The 20,416-nt window shown below is 37.2% G+C and overlaps 3 protein-coding genes across 3 annotated transcripts; all 3 read left to right on the top strand.

The window, feature by feature from the left end:
• Positions 1-1,446: 1,446 nt before the first annotated feature.
• On the top strand, positions 1,447-8,030 carry LOC145204728 (integrin alpha-E-like). The gene is made up of 15 exons (XM_080077317.1): positions 1,447-1,481; positions 1,789-1,925; positions 2,182-2,240; positions 3,418-3,535; positions 3,598-3,715; positions 4,124-4,233; positions 4,331-4,526; positions 4,739-4,914; positions 5,065-5,129; positions 5,216-5,384; positions 6,754-6,869; positions 6,928-7,173; positions 7,232-7,444; positions 7,508-7,731; positions 7,841-8,030. The coding sequence occupies exons 1-15, from the start codon at positions 1,447-1,449 to the stop codon at positions 8,028-8,030; spliced, it is 2,172 nt and encodes a 723-aa protein (XP_079933443.1).
• Positions 8,031-9,112: 1,082 nt separating this feature from the next.
• Positions 9,113-10,079, top strand: LOC145204727 (uncharacterized). The gene is made up of 6 exons (XM_080077316.1): positions 9,113-9,148; positions 9,214-9,315; positions 9,385-9,473; positions 9,531-9,620; positions 9,752-9,869; positions 9,930-10,079. Exons 1-6 carry the CDS (start codon positions 9,113-9,115, stop codon positions 10,077-10,079), a joined length of 585 nt encoding a protein of 194 aa, XP_079933442.1.
• Positions 10,080-14,346: 4,267 nt separating this feature from the next.
• LOC145203940 (allene oxide synthase-lipoxygenase protein-like) lies at positions 14,347-20,010 on the top strand. The gene is made up of 14 exons (XM_080076314.1): positions 14,347-14,467; positions 15,356-15,554; positions 16,136-16,267; positions 16,384-16,641; positions 16,963-17,044; positions 17,128-17,284; positions 17,342-17,596; positions 17,702-17,894; positions 18,130-18,210; positions 18,270-18,388; positions 18,469-18,588; positions 18,648-18,782; positions 18,931-19,029; positions 19,544-20,010. Exons 1-14 carry the CDS (start codon positions 14,438-14,440, stop codon positions 19,721-19,723), a joined length of 2,040 nt encoding a protein of 679 aa, XP_079932440.1. The 5' UTR covers positions 14,347-14,437; the 3' UTR covers positions 19,724-20,010.
• Positions 20,011-20,416: the final 406 nt, after the last annotated feature.

The raw sequence follows: 20,416 nt of genomic DNA, 5'->3' as shown, positions 1-20,416 counted from the left end.
TATTTGTTTTCATTTCATATGAAAACCATTTAGCATAATCGATTTACGAAAAAGTCATTTTCCTAATCAAACCTGGAAAAATACTTTGTCTGTTTGTTTGTTTGTTCTTTGTCAAAACACTATATCACAAGAAGTGTAACAACAACTACAAAAAAAGTATTAAACAGATGTCATTTTTCATCAAATTCAGTCAAAACGAAAACAAATTATTTACTTGTGCCGCAGAACTTTTGTCCAGTGTTTTTTGTTGGACGTATTGTGTCAAAAACCAATGTTTTATTCATTGACTTGTCACTGTTATTGTTTGCACTTATACTGTAGTTTGTGTGTTGTGCCTAACGCCTTAGTAATTCGCTTTGTTCATCAAACTGTCAGACATATGTTTGAAAAGATGCAGTAAAATACTCAGTCAAATGTTAAAAAATCAATAGGTTACAAAATGTGGTTAAGTGGCAGGAAGATTGAAGAAGTTTCTTGACGGAAATACGGTCGTCGGATGTTGCACAGTGTAATGTGGAAAGTCAGCGGTTGGGTAAAGCAAAGACTATTTCTGGTTACACCAGCGGATCAACATCATTAACCAAAAATAGGATGTGATGTGTTTGACGTGCCACAAGTTTCTTAAACAGTGGGAAGTGTCCTGCTCTTCTATTTTTCCTGGTGTCAGTGACAGTGCGGTTTGTGTGTTTTTGCAAGTCAACCGGAATGAAACGGTAAAGCACAGAATACTTTGCCAAACGAACTATAGCAGCAGAAGTTTACATTCCATTAAGTTGTTTTGTTTTAGCAAGAGTTGTTTTGTTGAGTGTCCTACCAGAAGTAAATTAAGTGAGGTAGAGGTATACAGCTAAATCAAGTCAAGGGGTATTCTCCACAAAACATTACTCAAAATTCCAGCGTTGAATCACTCGTCACCGAACTACAGGGCGAAACAGATTGATCTCGCACAGCTGTCTTTGAGTGTTTAATTTATTTGTAAAATACGCACTCACTTTTTTGGAAGAAATGCTAACTTTTGTCGTGCTTTTTACATTTTTTGTTTCGATAATACATTGCTAGGTATCTTTGGTTACACAAGCAGATATGCGCTTGCAAATTGTTTTATTTTTTTCCTGCGCTGGTTTAGCGTTGACTGCAAACGTGGAGACAAGAAGTCACAGCAAGATATATCCACACAAACAGTCATCGACAGAACAGTTTGCATTTGGTGCATCAACCACTACCGTTTCAAAGTAGGTTTGTTTTATCCATAAATTTATCAAAAAGCAAATGTACAGTAAAAAAAGTAAAAATAAGTTGCAGTATGCCACAGTTACAGTCGATCTGCCTTTTTAGTTGTATATGTTGCAATGAAGGTTATTATGCGTTGGTGAAAAAACTAAATTTGTCCATTTTTGTGCATACTTAATCAGGGTACTAAATATTCCTTTACATAAACATAATCTAATGTCTGATATGATTAAACTACAGCTTACCATAATGTAAAAAAACACCCCAAAGTTGTTGATACCAACCATGATGAAAACAATAATGTTTGACTGTAAGGTAACAATTCTCTACACCTGAAAGTTATGTAACGCAGGAAGAAAATCTGTGGTGTATACAGTGTTAGTGCCACACGACTCAACATACCGGTAATGGCTTTTACAGAACATCAGCCCATTGACTAAGTAATAGCTTAAATTACCCTTTTTTCATTAACGTGACTAAGGACTTCCTGAATACCGGAGCCCTTTTGAAACTCATTAGTGCCCTGCAATAAATCTTCTCAAATTCTTTTTAATGTAGTGGCGAAGGGGGACATGTTATATACATCGGCGCTCCTTATCACGGTTCTCGGAAAAACAACGTCCCTCACGGTGCTATCTATTCATGTGCGGCTTTAAGGGACAACGACACAAGATGCGATGCAGTTGAGACTACCGGTGAGCTGTTAAAACACGGAAGTCGTGTCAAATTTCATTAAGGGTATTTTAACAAACTGGCATTACGCATAGTCCAGCGAATTGTCACTTTACCATGCTAGGAAAAAATTAAAAAACACATGTACGTAAAAGTCACGGCAAGATTTTTCTCAAATCTGTTATTTGCAACAAAAGGAAACAGCTATATTAATCACCTTCAACTATTCTTAGTCACTTTTTTGATAAAAAGATGTAACATGAACTGTTTATTTTGTAGGGAAAGGTGGTGCGATTGGAATGACAGTCGATCAACTATCATCTTCTGGAGATGTAACGGTTGGTTGGTTAATAAATTAAACTATGTAGCTGAAAAAATTTGCACCTTCGCAGCAACAAATGTTGTCATGAAAAACCATACAAAAATTAACCTGTCAAGACGCAAAAAAACAATAAACCGACGTAACTATAAATATGTTATATTCAAGGGCGTCCGCAGGTTTTCGGTTAGGGGGGGGTCAAGGTGGGTTCACTCTGCCCTTTCGGCCAGATGCAAATTTTTTTTGAAAATTTTACCATTACACCATCCAGACAATTTATCATTTTTATCAGTGTTTACATTTCTACGGATTTTTAATCAAAATTGGCCGGAGCACAAATTATCTATTATCGTGCTCAAGTGAACCTTGCGTAAGGTGTAATATATACATTTGGGGTAATAATGCACTTTGTTTTGTCATAATTCATAACTATGTGGTTTCCACAGCGACCGACTGCTAGTAGCTAGTAGTCCCAAAAAGAGATAGTAAAGGAAGGTAAGAACAGAGAAAAAGAAGCATTTCAATTACGCGATGGTATTTGGGAGTCTATAATCTTTAAAACCATACACAGAAAAAAAAGTTATGAGTTGTGATTATATTAACAGCAAATTTGAAAATTAGCGATTGTTCAAATAGCTTAGTTTTAATCTGCCAAGGACTGGTAGAAGTGTGGCAAGCTGTAAATGCAGTTTACCAGTATAGCCTATATGTGGTGATTTGAGATTTGCAGTGAGCCTAAAAAGATTTGAGAATTCTGCACTAATCCCCAAAATCAATTATTCTGATATCTACGAACCACAAATCACCATATAACTGCATTTGTCAGTAAACTAAAGAAATTGAACAGCAAGCGTATAATAGAAATTGAAAAGCAAGCGTAATGTGTATGATTATGTGGATATCGATGTATCCACAGAGTAAAAAGTTTCTCGGTTTAGAACTGTCTCGTTCTTTCGTGGGTATCAACAAAAAAGAAAGTTGCCTATTCACCCCTATTGGTAACGAAAATAGTTTTATTTTTGGCAAATGTTTAAAATTACTTTTTCATTACTTTACGCATTTTCATTTTTCATCCAACAATTTTCCAGGGGGGGTCAGCTGACCCCATTTGCCCCTATGTGCGGACGCCCTTGGTTATATTGACTTTTTGAGTAATCTAATTCTTGTTTTAAACCGACCTACATTGTATATTCAAGGTATGCGGACCTCAATTTGTGCTATCATGTCCAACGGCCCAAGTTGAACAAAGAATGATCGGAGTTTGTTACAAGTATAGTTTGCAGCTAGACGAATTACCAACCCCTTGTACCTCAGGTAAGTATTTTGTTATCTTTTTTAGTAACCAAATGTAATTTACGTTTTTTTGTTGTACTAAGTTTGTCCCCGCCCACAAGAAGTCGATCTGGTGTTTGTGGTTGATGAATCTGGAAGTGTCGGAGAGGACAATTTCGAGATTGGTCTTCAGTGGTTGCTGGCAATAGTGGCCACTTTTAAGTAAGTGTAAATGGTAACTGATGACTTGTGATCACTTTTAGACGAAAACAAAAAATGTTCTGCAGTTTATTGGGTAACCAGCCCGACATTACTGGCCACTAACAAATTTTAAGACAAAACCAAACCAACACATTCAAATGAGTTATTTGAGCTTGTGTTGTACGTACACAAAAAAGGGAAATATTTCCCCAAATGACTCCAAACCAATTTGTGATGTCTGGTGGGTTAGGAAATCAAAGCAGTCAGTAAAACTAAGAAGACAAGCTTCAAACCATGGTCTCGAACTTTGGTCACAAAACTTATGAAATAAGTAATTTTTGTTCGCCTTTTCTTTATTCCGTTTGCTGACAAATGTAAATTGAATGGGAACGCATTGCTAATTCAGCATTTTTTGTGTTGATATTTCAGAGTTCCAATTGACAACGGAGGATACAGGGTCTCGTTAATTGTATTTTCTGGCATAATTAAGACATCTTTTTCATTGAAGGAATACGCAAAGGACTACGCTGGTTTGACTGGTGAGATGTTTGAAAAACATAACGTGAAATATTTTATTTGAAAAGGGCTTTAAATCGGTAAAGTAGTTTAAACATCATTATCGTTGATTTTTTTAAGCCTCAATTGAGAGTACGAACTACCAATCAGGAGCCACGCGCACGGGGAGAGCTATTGAAGTGGCAATTGGGGAACTCGAAACCAACGGGCGGATAAACTCAGCTAAAGTATTGATCGTTTTAACTGATGGAGAATCCTGTCAATCTAACGAGTGCACAAATGATCCATCAGTAACGACAATCTCAAATACTGCTCGGTAACCTGCTTCCAAGATCGGAAACTTTATTTACCTTTTAAACAAGGCCACAATTTTTGATTAAAATACATCTTTAAACAACAAATCATGCTATTTTACTGACCCTTTTTCGCTTTGTATTATCTTACTTTGCAATAACAAAAACCATGGAACGACTAATCAAGAACCGTTAAGTAATTATGAACAGCTAAAATTTGAATTTGTTTGTACAGAGCTGCAGGAATCATTACAGTAGGAGTTGGTGTTGGTGGTTACGACCAAACCGAGATTAATACGATTGCTGGTTCACCAAATCGAGCGCTCACCGCCACAGATTACAATAAGTTAGATGGAATTCTACAGGAAATAGTTACTGTGATTGAAGAGACAACTCATTCCGGTTTGGAAGGTACATCGATACTTGTTGATTACAATTTCAATTTTTGAACGGAATTGATAGGTTATTTTATAAACTATTTACTAACTAACCGCCAACAATATTTAAAGTGAAACTAAAAGAACAAAATAAGGGAAAACCGCACCCATGGCATTTTTTTAGGATCCACTTTGAATTCAACCAACGATGTGAGTCAATGCCAACTCGGATTCTCATCTTCAACATCGGTAAAGACATTTTCTAATCCTGTACCAAACTTACATTTTAACCAGTATAACAACTGACACACATAAATCTGATTGTGTTTTTTCAGTCAAACAACCTCTATCTTGGCTCCGTGGGCTCTTATGACAGAATAGGGACAATAATGGGATATCCCACACCTGTGAGCAAATCAACAATTCCACGACTTCTCAACATAACAGGACTAGAGACAATTGCAAAACCAGAAAACCTTACACAGTTGAAAGAAACATATCTTGGTAAGAGTTTGACTGTTCAATTTTCCTCTTCAAAAGCAACAGACCAGGGGTGGCCAACCGGTCAAAGCTTAAGAGCCATATTTTTTATTGTGTTACCACAAAGAGCCACATTAAGTGGCGAAACTAAATTCATTGCGACGTCACTAATGCATTCACCACCAACAATCGCTCAATTCAAAGCCAAGACAAACTGCCCATAAAATATAACGTTCGTCATAACCCGAAAAACAACTGATTGGCGCATTAAATTTACTTTGGAACACATTTGTTGTAAATATTGCTGTTGCTTTGTGTCTCATTCGCATACGCCAGTGGTTCTTAACCGGTGGGAAATTTAATATTTTCTGAGGGAAATTATGTAAGTCAGGTAACCAAACTCGGGCCCGAGGGTCGAACACGGCTTTGAATTAATCGGTGGAAAGTTACTTTCCTAAAATTTTACGGCAACAAAATGTAAGATTAATTTGGCTTACAAAACCAATTAAGGTCGTTTGTTACATCACAGACAAGACTAAAAGTATCAATGACTTTGCTATTGTGCGCGAATAAAAGCCTTTCATTTGTTGATTGTGATGCAATAAATGACTATTGCAAGCAGAGGAAACTCAATATTCCCAAAACTTTATTTTCTCACAGAATAACTATTTAAAAAGAATAAGATTGCAGTATACCTTTGGGGTTCCAGACCAAATCGCTTCACAAAGTTATTTCATTTAAAGAATATTTTTTTGTTAACGTAGGGCACAAAACATCATTACAAAAATAACAGAGGGGGAAATTCGAAGTTGGTGGTCGACTTTAGTGGGAAACCACACCGAAAAGGTTAAGAACCACTGGCATACGCAATAATGAGCAACCATTCATTGTTCAACAATTGAATATATGCCATCATAATCAAGCCATTTGCCACATAAGGTTGCAGTTTTAAGGCAAGGTTACCGTTTGTGGCCATACCGATAATGGTTTGTTCAAAAGCAAAATTGTTAAAGCTTTACTTCAAATTTAACTATTTTTGTACCAGATTGCCACATATACTAACCAAAATATACACAGTGACCCCGAACTTCGACAACGACGTAAGAGCCGCATAAAACCAGGCGAAGAGCCGCATGCGGCTCGCGAGCCGCGGGTTGGCCACCCATGCAACAGACGCTTACTCAAAATATGTTCCTTGAGTGTCATCCCGTAGGACGTAGGCAACAACAATGTGTGATTTAAGCCAATACTTGTCTTGGTGCTCTATCATGTCAAAACTTTAGACAAAAGCAGACACAAATCGAGTCAGTGGTTAGACTCTTCTGAACTTTGTTAGATTTTAATGCATGACCTTAGTCCTGTTCGCAATAATAATAAATGTTTACTGGTTTAGAGTGTTTCGTCACAGACTCTTATTGTACAGGTTATTCTGTTGCAAATGGAAAATTTCAAGGTGGAAATATTGAGTTTGTTGCAAGCGGAGAACCGAGATATAATTCGAAGGGCCGGGTATGGATTTATTTTAACTTTTTTGATGGCCAGCAAGTTACTTATTAATAACTTACAGGTTATAATCATCGAATCAAATCAACTTTCCCTCCCTACAACTAATTATTACACACTCCATCCATTTGGTTCAATATGGCAACTTGGAGCTTATTTCGGCCAATCTGTTTTAGCAGTTGATGTGAACAATGACAACTTTGATGATTTGCTTGTGTCTGCTCCTCTTTATTCAAATCAAGGAGGATATGATCAAGGAAGAGTTTTTGTTTACATGAATAAGCCAAATGTCTCTGGGCCTCAATATTGGGTTAGTGCATTAGCACAAAGTGTCTTCAACAATTCTGATATCTTAACAATGTGTTTAGCAAAATGCTTCATTTACACCTATAACATTGTTTGGTTCAAATGCAATTGGTTCTCGATTCGGGATGAGCATTTCACGTGTTGGTGACGTCGACCAAAACGGTTATGACGACATAGTGATCGGAGCACCAATGGAATCTTTTTCAAAGGCATCAAGTGGAGCAGTGTATTTGTATTATGGAAGTGCAACAGGTTTGGACGAATTACATAAACAAGTAGGTTTGACTGACTAATAACTTTCATTTTACAAGGTATTGTAAAATTATATAACTGAACAGAAAATACTTGGAAGCTCAGTGGCGCCATCACTGGTCAACTTCGGGTATTCGATTACGAAAGGTCCTCAGCAGGGAATTGACGTTGATGGAAATAAATATCCTGATCTACTGATATCTGCTCCATCCAGTGATAAAGTGATAATCCTGCGTTCAAGACCCGTCGTTGACGTCACAGCAAGTGTGACGATTACTCCCCCATTAGTTGACCTAATATCGTGTCTTAGGTCGGTAAAATGTGCAACAATAAAAGTTTGCATCAAATCTCAACAGCGAGACGCAACTACTAATTTAACTCATCGTAAGTGTACAAAATTTCTAACTTTTGTTTCGTAGTTCACCAGAACCATTGTCTTTGGGAAACGCGCCGGTCACCAAGCAATTCTTTTGTGACGAGGCATGGGTAGATAAGACTGTGCTGTGGTTAGATTTGAACATACGAAATGAGTCTATCGGGGGCTTGATTCTAAACTACAAGCCTCGATTCAGTATGACGCATTCAATGAACTTTTCGTACTATGATTAACGTATGAGGCAGGCAAAAGTGTGTGTTTCTACTTTAGGCGGTATTACCCTGCAGAGCAGAATTGGTGAAATACCAGTCACGGACAGGCACCTCTCCTGGGATCAAATCCTACCGCCAGCTAAATTAACTTGTTGTTTGATAATGCACTGTAGACCGGCTCAATTCAGTGCATGGGCATAATTTATCCATATATGTGCATGTGCTGCAAACAAAGACGCTGGTGTACAGCAACCCTTCAAAGCATATGGTAATATTTGTGTTATTTCTTGTTTTGGTTTAGAAATGGTTACCACTTTATCTCTGGACAACCTTGTTGTAACCGCTACTGGGAAACGGATTCAGTTCGTCGATAACAGCACGACTGCCACGACGTTAACAAACAACAGAGAAGTTAATAATTTAACCCAGTGCTACTCGCACGACATTCGCTTAAATGTAAGTACCATGAAAACTTTATAATGGTATAGAAGCATGTACAACACAGCGCGTTTTTATGATTCTTCTAATGTTATTTACAGTCGGCGGCTTATGCAGCAACTGGTGGTTTGAGTTCACTGCCTCTAATCATTAGATATTCGTATGATTTTACAACGACACACAAAAACACACTTCAATCGGCAGTGCTGGATCCCATTGGCTCCACATTCGCACAAGCAGAGTGGTTGGTTAGTACTGGTTGCACTGGTAACAACAAACAGTGCATTCATGACCTTGGATTGTCTGCAGTTTTCTCGTAAGTGTAATGTTTAAAAGACGCACCACGCAAAGTTGATTTCTAGGTTGTAGAGATTCAATCATTACTTATTCTTTAATTTACTGTTCAAATTGGATTACAAAACAATAATCTAAACTTGTATAGGACTTTTTAAATGCAAAATGTAAAAAGTGAGCAAAACAAACCTTTTCGAGATCGAAACAACAAATTTCAAGAAAAAAAATATTTTGCCGTGGCTTGGTAATTGTTTTACTTACCTAATAGAATTCCATCTTCCCAACCCTACATAATCGAAAATATTCCTGGCTTATTGACAGCAACAATTACTATTCGCAACAGCGGTCCAGATCATTCAATTTTAACAAGAATGTTCGTTTCTTCGACTGGATTAAGTGTTAGCCAGGTTTGATTAATATTTGTAATACATGATGGCCTTCAATTTTGTTTTGCTCATTCCCTAATAAACAGGTCACCAGTACATGCGCGATTAAAGCTGACATGCTGAGTACGATGGAAAATGTTACCATAGTGATGAATAATCCTGTGTCGGTACTAATAAACGGAGAAACGGTGAAAATTTAGTGCGATTTGCTAAAACAATGTTTGTATTTTTGATAACGTTTTTTTTGCATGATTTAGTGTGTTGTTACGCTTGTATACTTTCTGGAAGATTTGAGACGTACAGCTTCCATCAGAAGTATCTCAATAAGGGCATCCGTGTTTTCGAGGTAACGACCTTTAATTAGATTTGAAATGATGTTTTTAACATTATTTTGTGTTTACAGTCGCAATGACGCAAGTGCCACAAACAACAGCAATGACGTCATCACGTACAAACTCCCAATAAAGTATCGTGTTGATCTTGTTACTGGCGGGTAAAAATAAATTTGTATGATTTTCTATTGATGACATATGCCGAAATCGTTAAATGCTTTTACATGGACCAAAAATACCTGGCGCGAAGTAGCGTCTTACTGTACTCATAAACTTTTTAAACTTTGAATAGAGCTTCACTTCCTTTTGGAACAACTTTTGTCAAGCATTCAACCTCGGCTAATTACATCACAAGTCTATCAGACACACTGCTAGGAGGAAATGAAAACTTCTTACACCATTCAATGATGGTAATAATGCTACAGTCACTTTTGATAAAGATTTACACTTAATAACCTATCAAATAATAGATCGAAAACCGAGGAAAAAACTTGTTGCCATCAGCTTGGTTTCATTTTACTTGGCCTGAATCAACCCACGATGGCTTTCCGCTGCTTTATTTATACGACTTTAAATGTTTGGTAAGTAATGGTTCATGTAGTTTCATTCTTGCACCATAATTTGACATCATGATTACTGTTTTAGCCCTTGACATACTGTACTTGTGACGTCACAAACAAAGTAAACAAACATAACATTCCAATGAATGATAATGGATTATTCAATCTCTCAGTCAAGTTCCCAACAACTTCTCAAGCAATTCTCACTCCACTTACCGTAAGCAAACGTATTTTGAACAAAACTTATTTGAGTGTTGTGTTAAATTGAGACAAACATTTGGTAAAATTTTTGGATAAATAAACTTAAATTGTCATTAACATTACACAGCCTTGTAGCAACGTGTCTTGCGGTGTGATCATGTGCCAAATTGCGAACCAATCAGAATTTGCGACAGTGGCAGTTTCTGCTCGATACAAGTTATGGCTTCCATCACTTTCACAGGTTTGCATGCAAATCATATAATTATTGGAAATATTCTGATCATTGTTGTATTTGCAGCCTGATTTAAGCACAACTTTCTCAAGTATGATTCATCTTAATACATCAGCTTCGCCCATTGATCCACAAAGAGGAGAAATAACATATCAAGTACAAGATAATACTCTGTTTGACGTAACTGGAGTTTATTTCTAACATGCTAGAATATCCCAAACATTGAGTAGATCTTTTCCAGTTTGTTAATTATAGTGCACATACAATTTTTACCGATTAAATTTCAATTTATTTTACGTGCTGGAACATTTACTCGCAGGTTTCATCATTGGTAAAAGCTTTCGTATTGGAAACTGCGCAGCCCGTAACAAACGGAGGAAGTGACATTGCAGCGATCATCGGTGCAATCATCGGTGGTGTCGCTCTGCTCGCCATAATTGGCCTTGCGCTCTGGAAGGTATGAGACTTATGCTATGTATCATAATACTGTTGTATCACAAATCAAAGTGTCGCAATTATGCGTGTAAATAGGGTTATGGCTTGTGGTTTGACTTATTTTTTCATCTAAATATCGCTATGTTTTCTAACGTCTCGAAAATTACGCTCACTAAACATTGAACATCTTCTTATAGCAATCTACTTGTGCTATCTTAGTTATCTAAACACAGAAATGTGTCGAAGATAATATTTTCGGCGAATGTGAATACACACGTTGCAAGAATCAAAAACTCAACCTTTGTGTAGATTTTGTTACTACAACGCTTTCGGCACTTGTCAACATTTAGCCAACCAGGATACTTGCAAGAGTTTGCCCTGACTTTTGGAGTGCATACTTTAGATCAGTGGTTCTCAACCTTTTAAGTTTGCGGACCGGTAAACTTTCAAAAATAATTTTGCGGACCGGTGGACTTTCAAAATCAACCCAAAATGTAATCACGACAAAAATATGCAGATCAAAAAAATACGAAAAATTCAATTTAATGAGAAGTTTGCTGCTGTCTGTTTGATATCATACGTGTTAAACGCGTTTCTAATGAAGTTTTTTGCAAGGCGAAGTAGAGCGTTGACTTCCACACGATTTCTCTGCCTTCAACATCTTGCATTTTGCAATTCAGATATAAAATTGTAATATATTTGGCGGACCGGCCGTAACGTTGACGCGGACCGGCGGTTGAGAACCACTGCTTTAGATAACTGTCTCCAAATGGTCTATTTTGTTTGCAGTTTGGATTTTTTGAAAACGAATATCAGGATAAGCTTGCTCAAGCAAAGGCGCTACAGGAAGGCACTGACGATCCGGGAATGAACAGCGTTGCTCCTGATGTCACTAAAAGCACAGCTGATCTAGTGCAAGAATAAAACGTTTTAGGTCCTGGTTAAGCTTTGTGTGCAAGGTTACTATTAAGTTGAACAAATTTTCCTGATACAATTGGCTATTATGTGTTTGGGATTTATTGTCTTTTACATACAAGTCAAATTATATTACAAATAAAGTTTCAAAAACGTATAACATATATGCTAAACCATGTGTTCAATATATATTTACTGCATTTCATGTTAATTTGTATATTGTCGTGTAATTGGTTTGGGAACGGGTAATCGTTGGTCACAACTGCTGGTTTCGTTGTTGTTTTTTGAGTCAGGTACTTTCTTCTCGGTCAGGATAATGGGAACAGCTGCAACCTTTGCCACATCAATGCGGGCATGGTATTCCACTAAGTTACATTATTTTTACCCTTTATGTGTTTTTTATTGCAAAAATTTTAATACCTGTTTCGCTTGACTTCCGTCCTGATACCACGTGCGGTCGCTTTATGCTTCTAGGACTGTTGTAGAGTTTAGATTAAGATGACAAAAAATGTCAAAATGGCTTATGAAGCACAAGCGTTGAAATACTAAACACACCTGGTTTAAACTGATTGACTTTATGTCGTGATAAACGTTTTTGTGTGACACAGGCAGGAGTTGAAGTAAAAGTGTTTTCATGTTATAATTCTTCTGATTTATGCTAATTCCTAAAACCGACTTCCAAAAACAGCGGTTTGAGCGTTTTGCCTGTGTTCGTGATTGTACTGTGTGTTAAGGATTAAGACGTTACAATGTCCTGTTATTGCACACATGTCAGGAAACGTGTAGCCAGGCGTTCTGTCTGCCAAGTTGTGTTCCAGTCAAGATTAATTTCTTAGCATCCCTGTCTCGTGCATCTTTCTTACCACATGTTTCAGTTTTTAGGGTGTTGGTTTTTGAGTTGTTGTTTTCGTTCCCCGCCACAATGTGTTATATATTGAAGGTTTTTTTTCGTAAGTTAGTAAAAGTAATTGAAGAAAGCAAATTATGCAAGGTTACGTATATTATGGCCAAATTATGTAATTTTTAACATTGTTAAGGAAACACTGATAAAGGAACTGTTTAAACTGGTTTGGAAGTGCATTTCCACCTTGCTATCGTTTCTGGATAGGTTTACCCAGAGCCAGCCAAACAACACCGTCGTTAGTTCCACTGGTCAAGCGTACTAAGATAATTATTTCGGACACAAAGCGCAAGTAGGCTTCTTGCGATATGAAATATTTATACAAGATCTACAAAGTTCATAAATACTGTTCCCAGCAGAGTTGTAAGCGGGCCAGAACCGGGTCTGAACCCGAATTGTTTTTAAAGCTCAGTTTGACCTATAATGACCAAGGCATACACAATTGACAAATAGACAATTACTTGAAAAGAACGTTTTAGAGCTGTTTGACGTTGGGATCAGTCCAGCAACTATTACTATATACTTAGTTAGTTAATTTTATTTTTCTAAATTACGAAAACAGGATGTGAAGTCAGGCCCGAATCAAGCCCGACTTACAGCTTTGGTTCCTAGGCAACTGCGTACCACTCAGTTGAGCTATTTATTGATCCAGATAGGGTTGGAACCACGGTAAATCGGATATTTAAGGCATTTTCACAAACCTGAGGTCATGACTATTATTGTAGAAATCCTAGTATTGAGAGCAACTATTTGACATTTTGTAAGGGTGAGTGTGGATTAATTGCAGACATTTTTTGAATGTCAGTCTGCACTTTAAGAGACAAATGGTCTTATAGTTAGACAACCTACAGTAGTCCTTTTACAATGGCGCGGCATATATAGCTTAGGTATACCTAAGAGATAACAAAATAGCCATGCTGGTTGTGCATCTGTTACCAGTTGCCTTTTCCGTTCGCACGTCCTCGCAAGATTTAGATTGTGTCACCCAAAAAATGCAAAATTTTGCACTGGTGTTTTTTTGCAGGGCGATTTGTAGTTGATACTAGTATAGAGCAACCCATAGAGCAAGATGCAAGCAAAGATTTATGTTGGGGCATATTGTATTCATTGGTCAGTAAACCGGGGTTTGCACAGTTTTGTACAGGGATGTGCAACATGTAACTATAAGATGAACATGAATTCAATACTGGGATCAATGGGCCTGGCGTACTGTGATTCATGTAACTATAAGGGGCAACAATTCAAACAAAGCGGAAGTCACGCTTTGCTTGAATGTATGTTTGACATAATACCTCGTGACATTTTTATTCGCTTGTTTACTTTAATCATAACTAGTAAGACAAGATAAATGCGTTAAACTTAGGGCACACCGATTAAACCGGTGTTTGTTAGCATATTTTAGAGGTAAGCGTCAGGCCAGCAGTGTAAGAACTTTCAAAACGAGTTTCTAGGAAGACATGCAAATTTTTTTTTGTTCTAGATAGAGACTGATGTCGATGTAACAGTTAGGAGTAATACTTTAAATCAATTAAAGTTATGCCACAAAACTGTCAGCCCCGCGGCCTTGCAAAAAAAGCTGACAAGATTGCGTTTTACGTTTTATGGTCACAGCCATGTAGTCAACAGCGCGTTTAGTGCATTGTCGTATACTATTGGTTTACATCGTTGCTTATTGGCGTTTATGTTTCTAGGTTGAAGTTTTAGTGTTTAGTGTGCAAGCATAACAAACAGAAAATGTTGGAAAAATTTGAACTGACTATTAAGGTAAGTAGATTGTGAATATTTGATGTTTTACGTATGGTCCAGGTGCGGATAAACTTTTTACAATGAATGAATATCATTGACTTAAACAAATGCAGAACGTTCATTTTTTAAGAAAGCGGTATTTGCGTCAAACAAAAATAACAAAAATACATTATAGAATGTTGAATGACCAATAGTTGCAACTTGCAATCACTTTTATTTCTATGCACGCACTGCGGTGTGCAATTTGACCGGTATATGTTGCTAGTGGTCAGTATAAAGTTGCCTGGGGCATTTGTCATTGTAGCGAGTGAAGCGCTATTATTTTTGCGCCCAAGGCTCCGGACGCTGCTCTAACGACTAGCCGGTGAAACCAGTGATTATACCGTGCGCTACCCTTTATGCATTCACAAACACAGAAACGAATAAGGAAAGCTGTCTACTGTACTTTTCAGAAAGCGATCTAAAATGCGCAGTTTAACTTATAATATTAAAATCAAGCTGATCCAACAACGTTTACATAACCAATTGGCATGTTACTCAAACGCCGACCAATCACGTCTGCCGGATCACACTTATTAGGGAGCTTGCAGAAAAAAATCTAAACGTTAACTGACAAATGTCTCAAAGGTGTGTATTTATAGGGAATCGAGCTGGAATGACAAGTCGACGCGTTAGCTACTTTCGAAACGTCAAAAAAGCAATAAAATAACAGAGCGTAAAAGGAAACAAACAAACACAAAAGTACATTGAAAAACTTTAGTAAAACAAAACCAAAGGTGAAACAAAACGAAAGGAAATGAATAACGTACAGTAAAGAAGCTAGAAACAAAAGTAGTGAAGAAATAGTGCACTAAAGATAGAAGCAACTTTATTTCTAAACAAATTAATGATATATTTTATGATTAGACCAACGATCGTTATGTGCTGACCGGCACAGATGAAACGGTACAAGTGAAAATCACTGGTGGAGATGGGAGCTCTACAGACTGGCACACACTTGACTACTTTTTCGAGAACGACTTTGAGCCTGGTGCCAAACGGGAATACACAGTTTGTCATCATCACCACGGAAAACCAATAGGACCGCCTGTTATTTTGTCATTCCGTAAGACTTTGTCTAAAAAAAATAAACTTAATGCTGCTGATACCCTCATCATACAATATGTTTTTTTTAATCAAAAACGAATGATACCAACAACACTGGGCCAATTATTAAGTTATCTTCTAGGCTAGAGCATTTTGGTGTTTCCTCATAATTATAACATATGCATGTTTAACTAACTTCTGTTATGCATGTTTTTCTTTGTACATTTGTGACAAACATATTCGTGATGTTGGAACTGACACAAACTGCGCTGAGAAACGAGATGTATTTGATTTATTAATTGTCAAAAAAATTATTTTGTAACAAACAGTAAATAAACGAAACGGAAGCGTGCCATTTCATATTTACGAAAATCACAACAAAAAGTAAGGAAACGTGTAAGCGGCTCGTGATGAAGCTACATTATGTTAAGTTGAGTTGAGTTTATTTCGCCTGGTGACAATTTTCACAATTTCACCAAAGCCACACCGTATGTTCCCAAGTATATATCCGCCGAATAATCTTGTCTTCTTTACTTTAGAACACAAAGGTGTGGTATATACTTCTACTCATACTGAAATTCGGTTTATTTTATGTCGCAGGTTTGTGTGGAGCCAACCCACTTAAAAATTGGATGGTAGATCATGTGGTCACCGAACACCAGGACAAGAAGTATAACTTTCTTGTTTACAAATGGGTTGAGAATGATGAAGTGGCGGTTACAACTGGTGAAGGTAGAAATATATGCTATGACTTTGTTTTTTGCTGCGAAGTAACAGTTTACCTCAAGTCTAAAACACTGTGTCCAGTATTTTTATTCTTTGAGGTTATTTCTGCATTCGTTTTTTAGCCCAGCTTCCCCAGAATGTCGGTAACGAAGTGATTCGAAAGCTGCGAGCAACTGAAATAGAATCGAACCGAAATTCACTATTATGGAATCCAAAACCTGCATCCGATTCTGACCTTGGCTGGGGAATTAACAGATATCTGTACGTCGATAAACTAAAGGGAATCCCTCGAGTGTACAGAAAAAATAAGACACAGAAAGAGCGGGATGGCTCCCCGGTTTTAGAGACTGCCGTAGACGCAGGATTAAAGTTGTTTGCCGGTGGGTTCAGGTTGCTTTATTTGTATCACCTGTGTATTTAAAATGACAGTTTTCTTCCAATATTGGGTACATTCGTGCATGTTTAGGATGAAAGTATTAAAACTTCTGAGGTTTACGTTGCACATCTTTGGGCATATAGACTGGGGCTTTTTAAAAATTTCCTCTGTCCGCATAGTCGGTAATTGTAAACATCAAAATTTAATCAACCTCAGTGATTTATGTTCGTAATTTGGATCGAAATTTCGTCTCAATCTGGACAATAGTACTTTTAGAAAATTGTGGATAAAACAGCTATGTGTTATTCTATTTTTTGATTTTTAGCTCCAAACGGTGTTACAGCTTTGGACGACTACAAACTGCTCTACAATGGAACCAAATATGGAGACCCAGTGTTTATTGATGAGTAAGTACATTATCTTTTTTTATGCATGTTGGCGGGTGTTCCCACTTGTTTTTCCGCATTTACCAACCTTTGCTCCTTTCAAGTTGGAAGCAGGACGTTGAATTCGGGAGACAGGTTTTAACAGGAGTGTCGCCAAATAGTGTAAAACGATGCACGAAGCTTCCTGAAAACTGCAACGTCACTGAGCAACATGTAGGAAGATTGCTTGAAACTGGGAAGACATTGGCTTCAGAGATGCAGGTAATCAAAAGCTGTTGCCAAAGTCTTAATGTCAAATAACATGGTTTGTTTGTACAGGCTGGAAAAATTTACATAGATGATTACAGTTATGCTTCAAACATTGAAAGAAACAAAGTTCCACTGACGAACAACTTTTTCGAAGCTGCAAATTGCATTGGCCTGTTCTATTCTACACCATCAGGGGATTTTGTTCCGATTGCCATTCAATTGGTTCCTGGTGATGTTGAATCTATTTTCACTCCGACCGATAAAGCAAACGACTGGATCCTTGCAAAAATGTATTTCAGAACAACACAAAGTTGCATACACGAGGTACGTTGATGTCTGTTGTCTTTAAGCAAAACCGAATTTTTCAACAATTAGAAAATACACTAATCCTAAAAAGAAAATATGCTTAAAATTCAATATTATGTCTAGTGGGTTGCTCACTTTTTTCTCACACATGGCTTATCCGAAACATTTTCTGTGGGTACTTTCCGATCTCTACCGCACTGTCATCCGCTCTACAAACTTTTACGGCCTCATTTGGTGTCAGTTGTGGCAGTTAACGAAGGAGCCAGAAGATCTCTTCTTCCTCCTCAATCTCTGGCCAATCAAGCTCTTGCACTTTGTAAGTTCAGAAAAGATTTTTTCTGAAGCATGAAGTTCATAATTGTATACATTTGCAAGTGCAACATTTACATAAGAAAACAATAATAAACCTTGTAACATTTTTAACGCAATATTAAAGCATGTTGGAATGTAATTGTCGAAGAACCAGACAATTCCCACTTTTTGACATTTTCAAAACCTATTATCGAAATGCTTTACTTTAATTCAAAATTTGTTATTTGGTGTTGTTACAGCTGCAACAAGTTCTCTTCGACTTTTATACAAAGATTTTGATCTGTCAAGTACTGAAGTTCCCAAAGACATCAAGTCACGAGGCAAGTTTATTAGAAACAAGTCTTGAAACCATTAAAGTCACATCATATATCTCCTTCAGGTGTGGAAGATCCGTGCCTGTTGCCAAACTATCATTATCGCGACGATGCATTAGATGTTTGGAACGTAATCAACAACTACGTGAAACGGGTGATCAGTTTCTTCTACAGGTGCAATGTGGTAAGTTGATCAAAGACCAAGCTTCTTATTATCGCAGTTGGTTTAAATGTTTTTCATAAAATAGTGAATGATTTGCACAGGATGTGAAAAACGATTTCGAACTTCAAGGATGGGCATCGGAGCTGGCCAACGAAGGGTTGGGTTGGCAGGATGGAAATACAAGAGGAATGCCTGAGAAAATCGAAACAGTGGATGAATTGGTAAAGTAATGAGCGATGGCTTTCAAACAAATAAAGTTAAATGCCTCACTTTTTCTTAGGTTCGCATTTGCACGATCATAATCTTTATGAGTTCGGCTCAACATGCGGCGGTCAACTTTGGTCAAATGGAAACTTACCAGTTTGTTCCAAACGCACCAGGATCTCTTCTACTTCCACCTCACAAGAAGGGAGAGGTATGTTGCAAGCTGTTTCGCGCACGTGGTATTCAGTAAGCTTTAAACCCAATCTATTGTGTATACAAGTCTAATTTTAGTTTTATCTACTGTATATAATGTATGCTTTAAGTAAGATTGGTAGATTCTGAATAAAGTATTTTTGCAGGGAAATCTGAAAAGAATCCTAGATACACTTCCTGGACCCAACATTGGTTTGCTTCTGGTCACTTTTGCTTATGCCTTGTCTAAGTATGCCGAAGATGAGGTTGGTTGTTTTAACTTACTTTGTGTTTTTGTACAACTCAGAGTCATAAACGGGCCTGGAGCCTGAATCCGGCCTGCACCCAGCCCGAACACAAATCGTTTTGAAAAGCCCGTTTGGGGCCGAACGTTTAATTACCAGGCCTATACATTGAAGCCTCAGGAAGACCAGCAAGACAACAACACAGTAGACAATTGGTCTTAAACAAGGCGTTTAAAGGCTGTTTGACATTAGGTTAGGTCCAGTAACTAGCTACTTAGCTAGTTAAATTTATTCAAAAAAATACTGACACATAGTGTGAAGTCAGGCCCGACTTTTTTGAAGAAAACTATGCCCGACCCTGGCCCAAAGTCCTGGTCCGACTTACAACTCTGGTACGACTCGGTTAATTTTTTCTAAGCATTTAGTCTCAGGCAGCTCCGGTTTAAATGTTGTCGTAACTGTTATTATTTTAAGATTTTGTCTTTAAAATCGAATTCAAGCCTACTTACAACAGTAAACAATTGTGTGTGTTTAGGTATTTTTGGGTGATTTTGTGGAAGATTTGTTTGTCGAAGAAGAAGTTAAAGAAATCCAGAAAGATTTCACAGCAGATTTGAACAAGCTTGATGTTAAGTTTAACAACCGAAACAAATCACTCAAGTATCCCTATTGGTATCTGCTGCCTGACAAAATTCCAGTCGATATCAATGTTTAAACTCTGTGGTTCGTTATAAACATCTCCAAACCAAACCGTTTTATTGTTATTATCATATCAACTTATTATCAACAACAATTTGTAATGGCAACTTACGATATATTTTATGTGAATATTCTGTGTCGCCTACCACCTTGAGAACAAATGTTTAAAAAATATAGATATACCTTTTGGAAATGAGTATTTTGTCACACACAACACCATTATTTCACACCGATCTCCGTCCAGGTTGCTAGAAGTTATTTCCGAGTGCGTATAAAATACAGCCATGAGGAGTTTTGACTTTATATTCGCCTATATTTTCCATAGATAAATTTACGACATGCCATCTAAATTGACATCGGATGCTGATATTTTAGGTTTAACAAAATTGCCATTTTTTAAGTTTAATTTATGTGTGTGTCAAATGTGCAAATATGCTTAGCATCATAGGCGCCGAGTTTTACAAAAATGCAAGGTGGCGGACGTAATTATGACGGCACTTTTATGACGTCACCAATGCGTGCAACCAAACGAGCTCCAACTCAAAACCCAATATACTTTTAATAGAATGAAACGTTCGTCAAATTCTTAAAAAAATGATTTTTTAAAAATAATAATCAGTTGGCACACTTTGCTTTAACGTTATTAACCCATTATTGGTTTAGCAACGTTAAGAAAATGTTTGATCAAGTTGTTGCTCTTGTATCACCT

This window comes from Phallusia mammillata, chromosome 8, assembly GCF_965637545.1.
Source record: "Phallusia mammillata chromosome 8, kaPhaMamm4.hap1.1, whole genome shotgun sequence".
Lineage (NCBI taxonomy): Eukaryota > Metazoa > Chordata > Ascidiacea > Phlebobranchia > Ascidiidae > Phallusia > Phallusia mammillata.
Note: the sequence above shows the minus strand (reverse complement) of the source record. Positions and strands in the feature narration are given on the sequence as shown.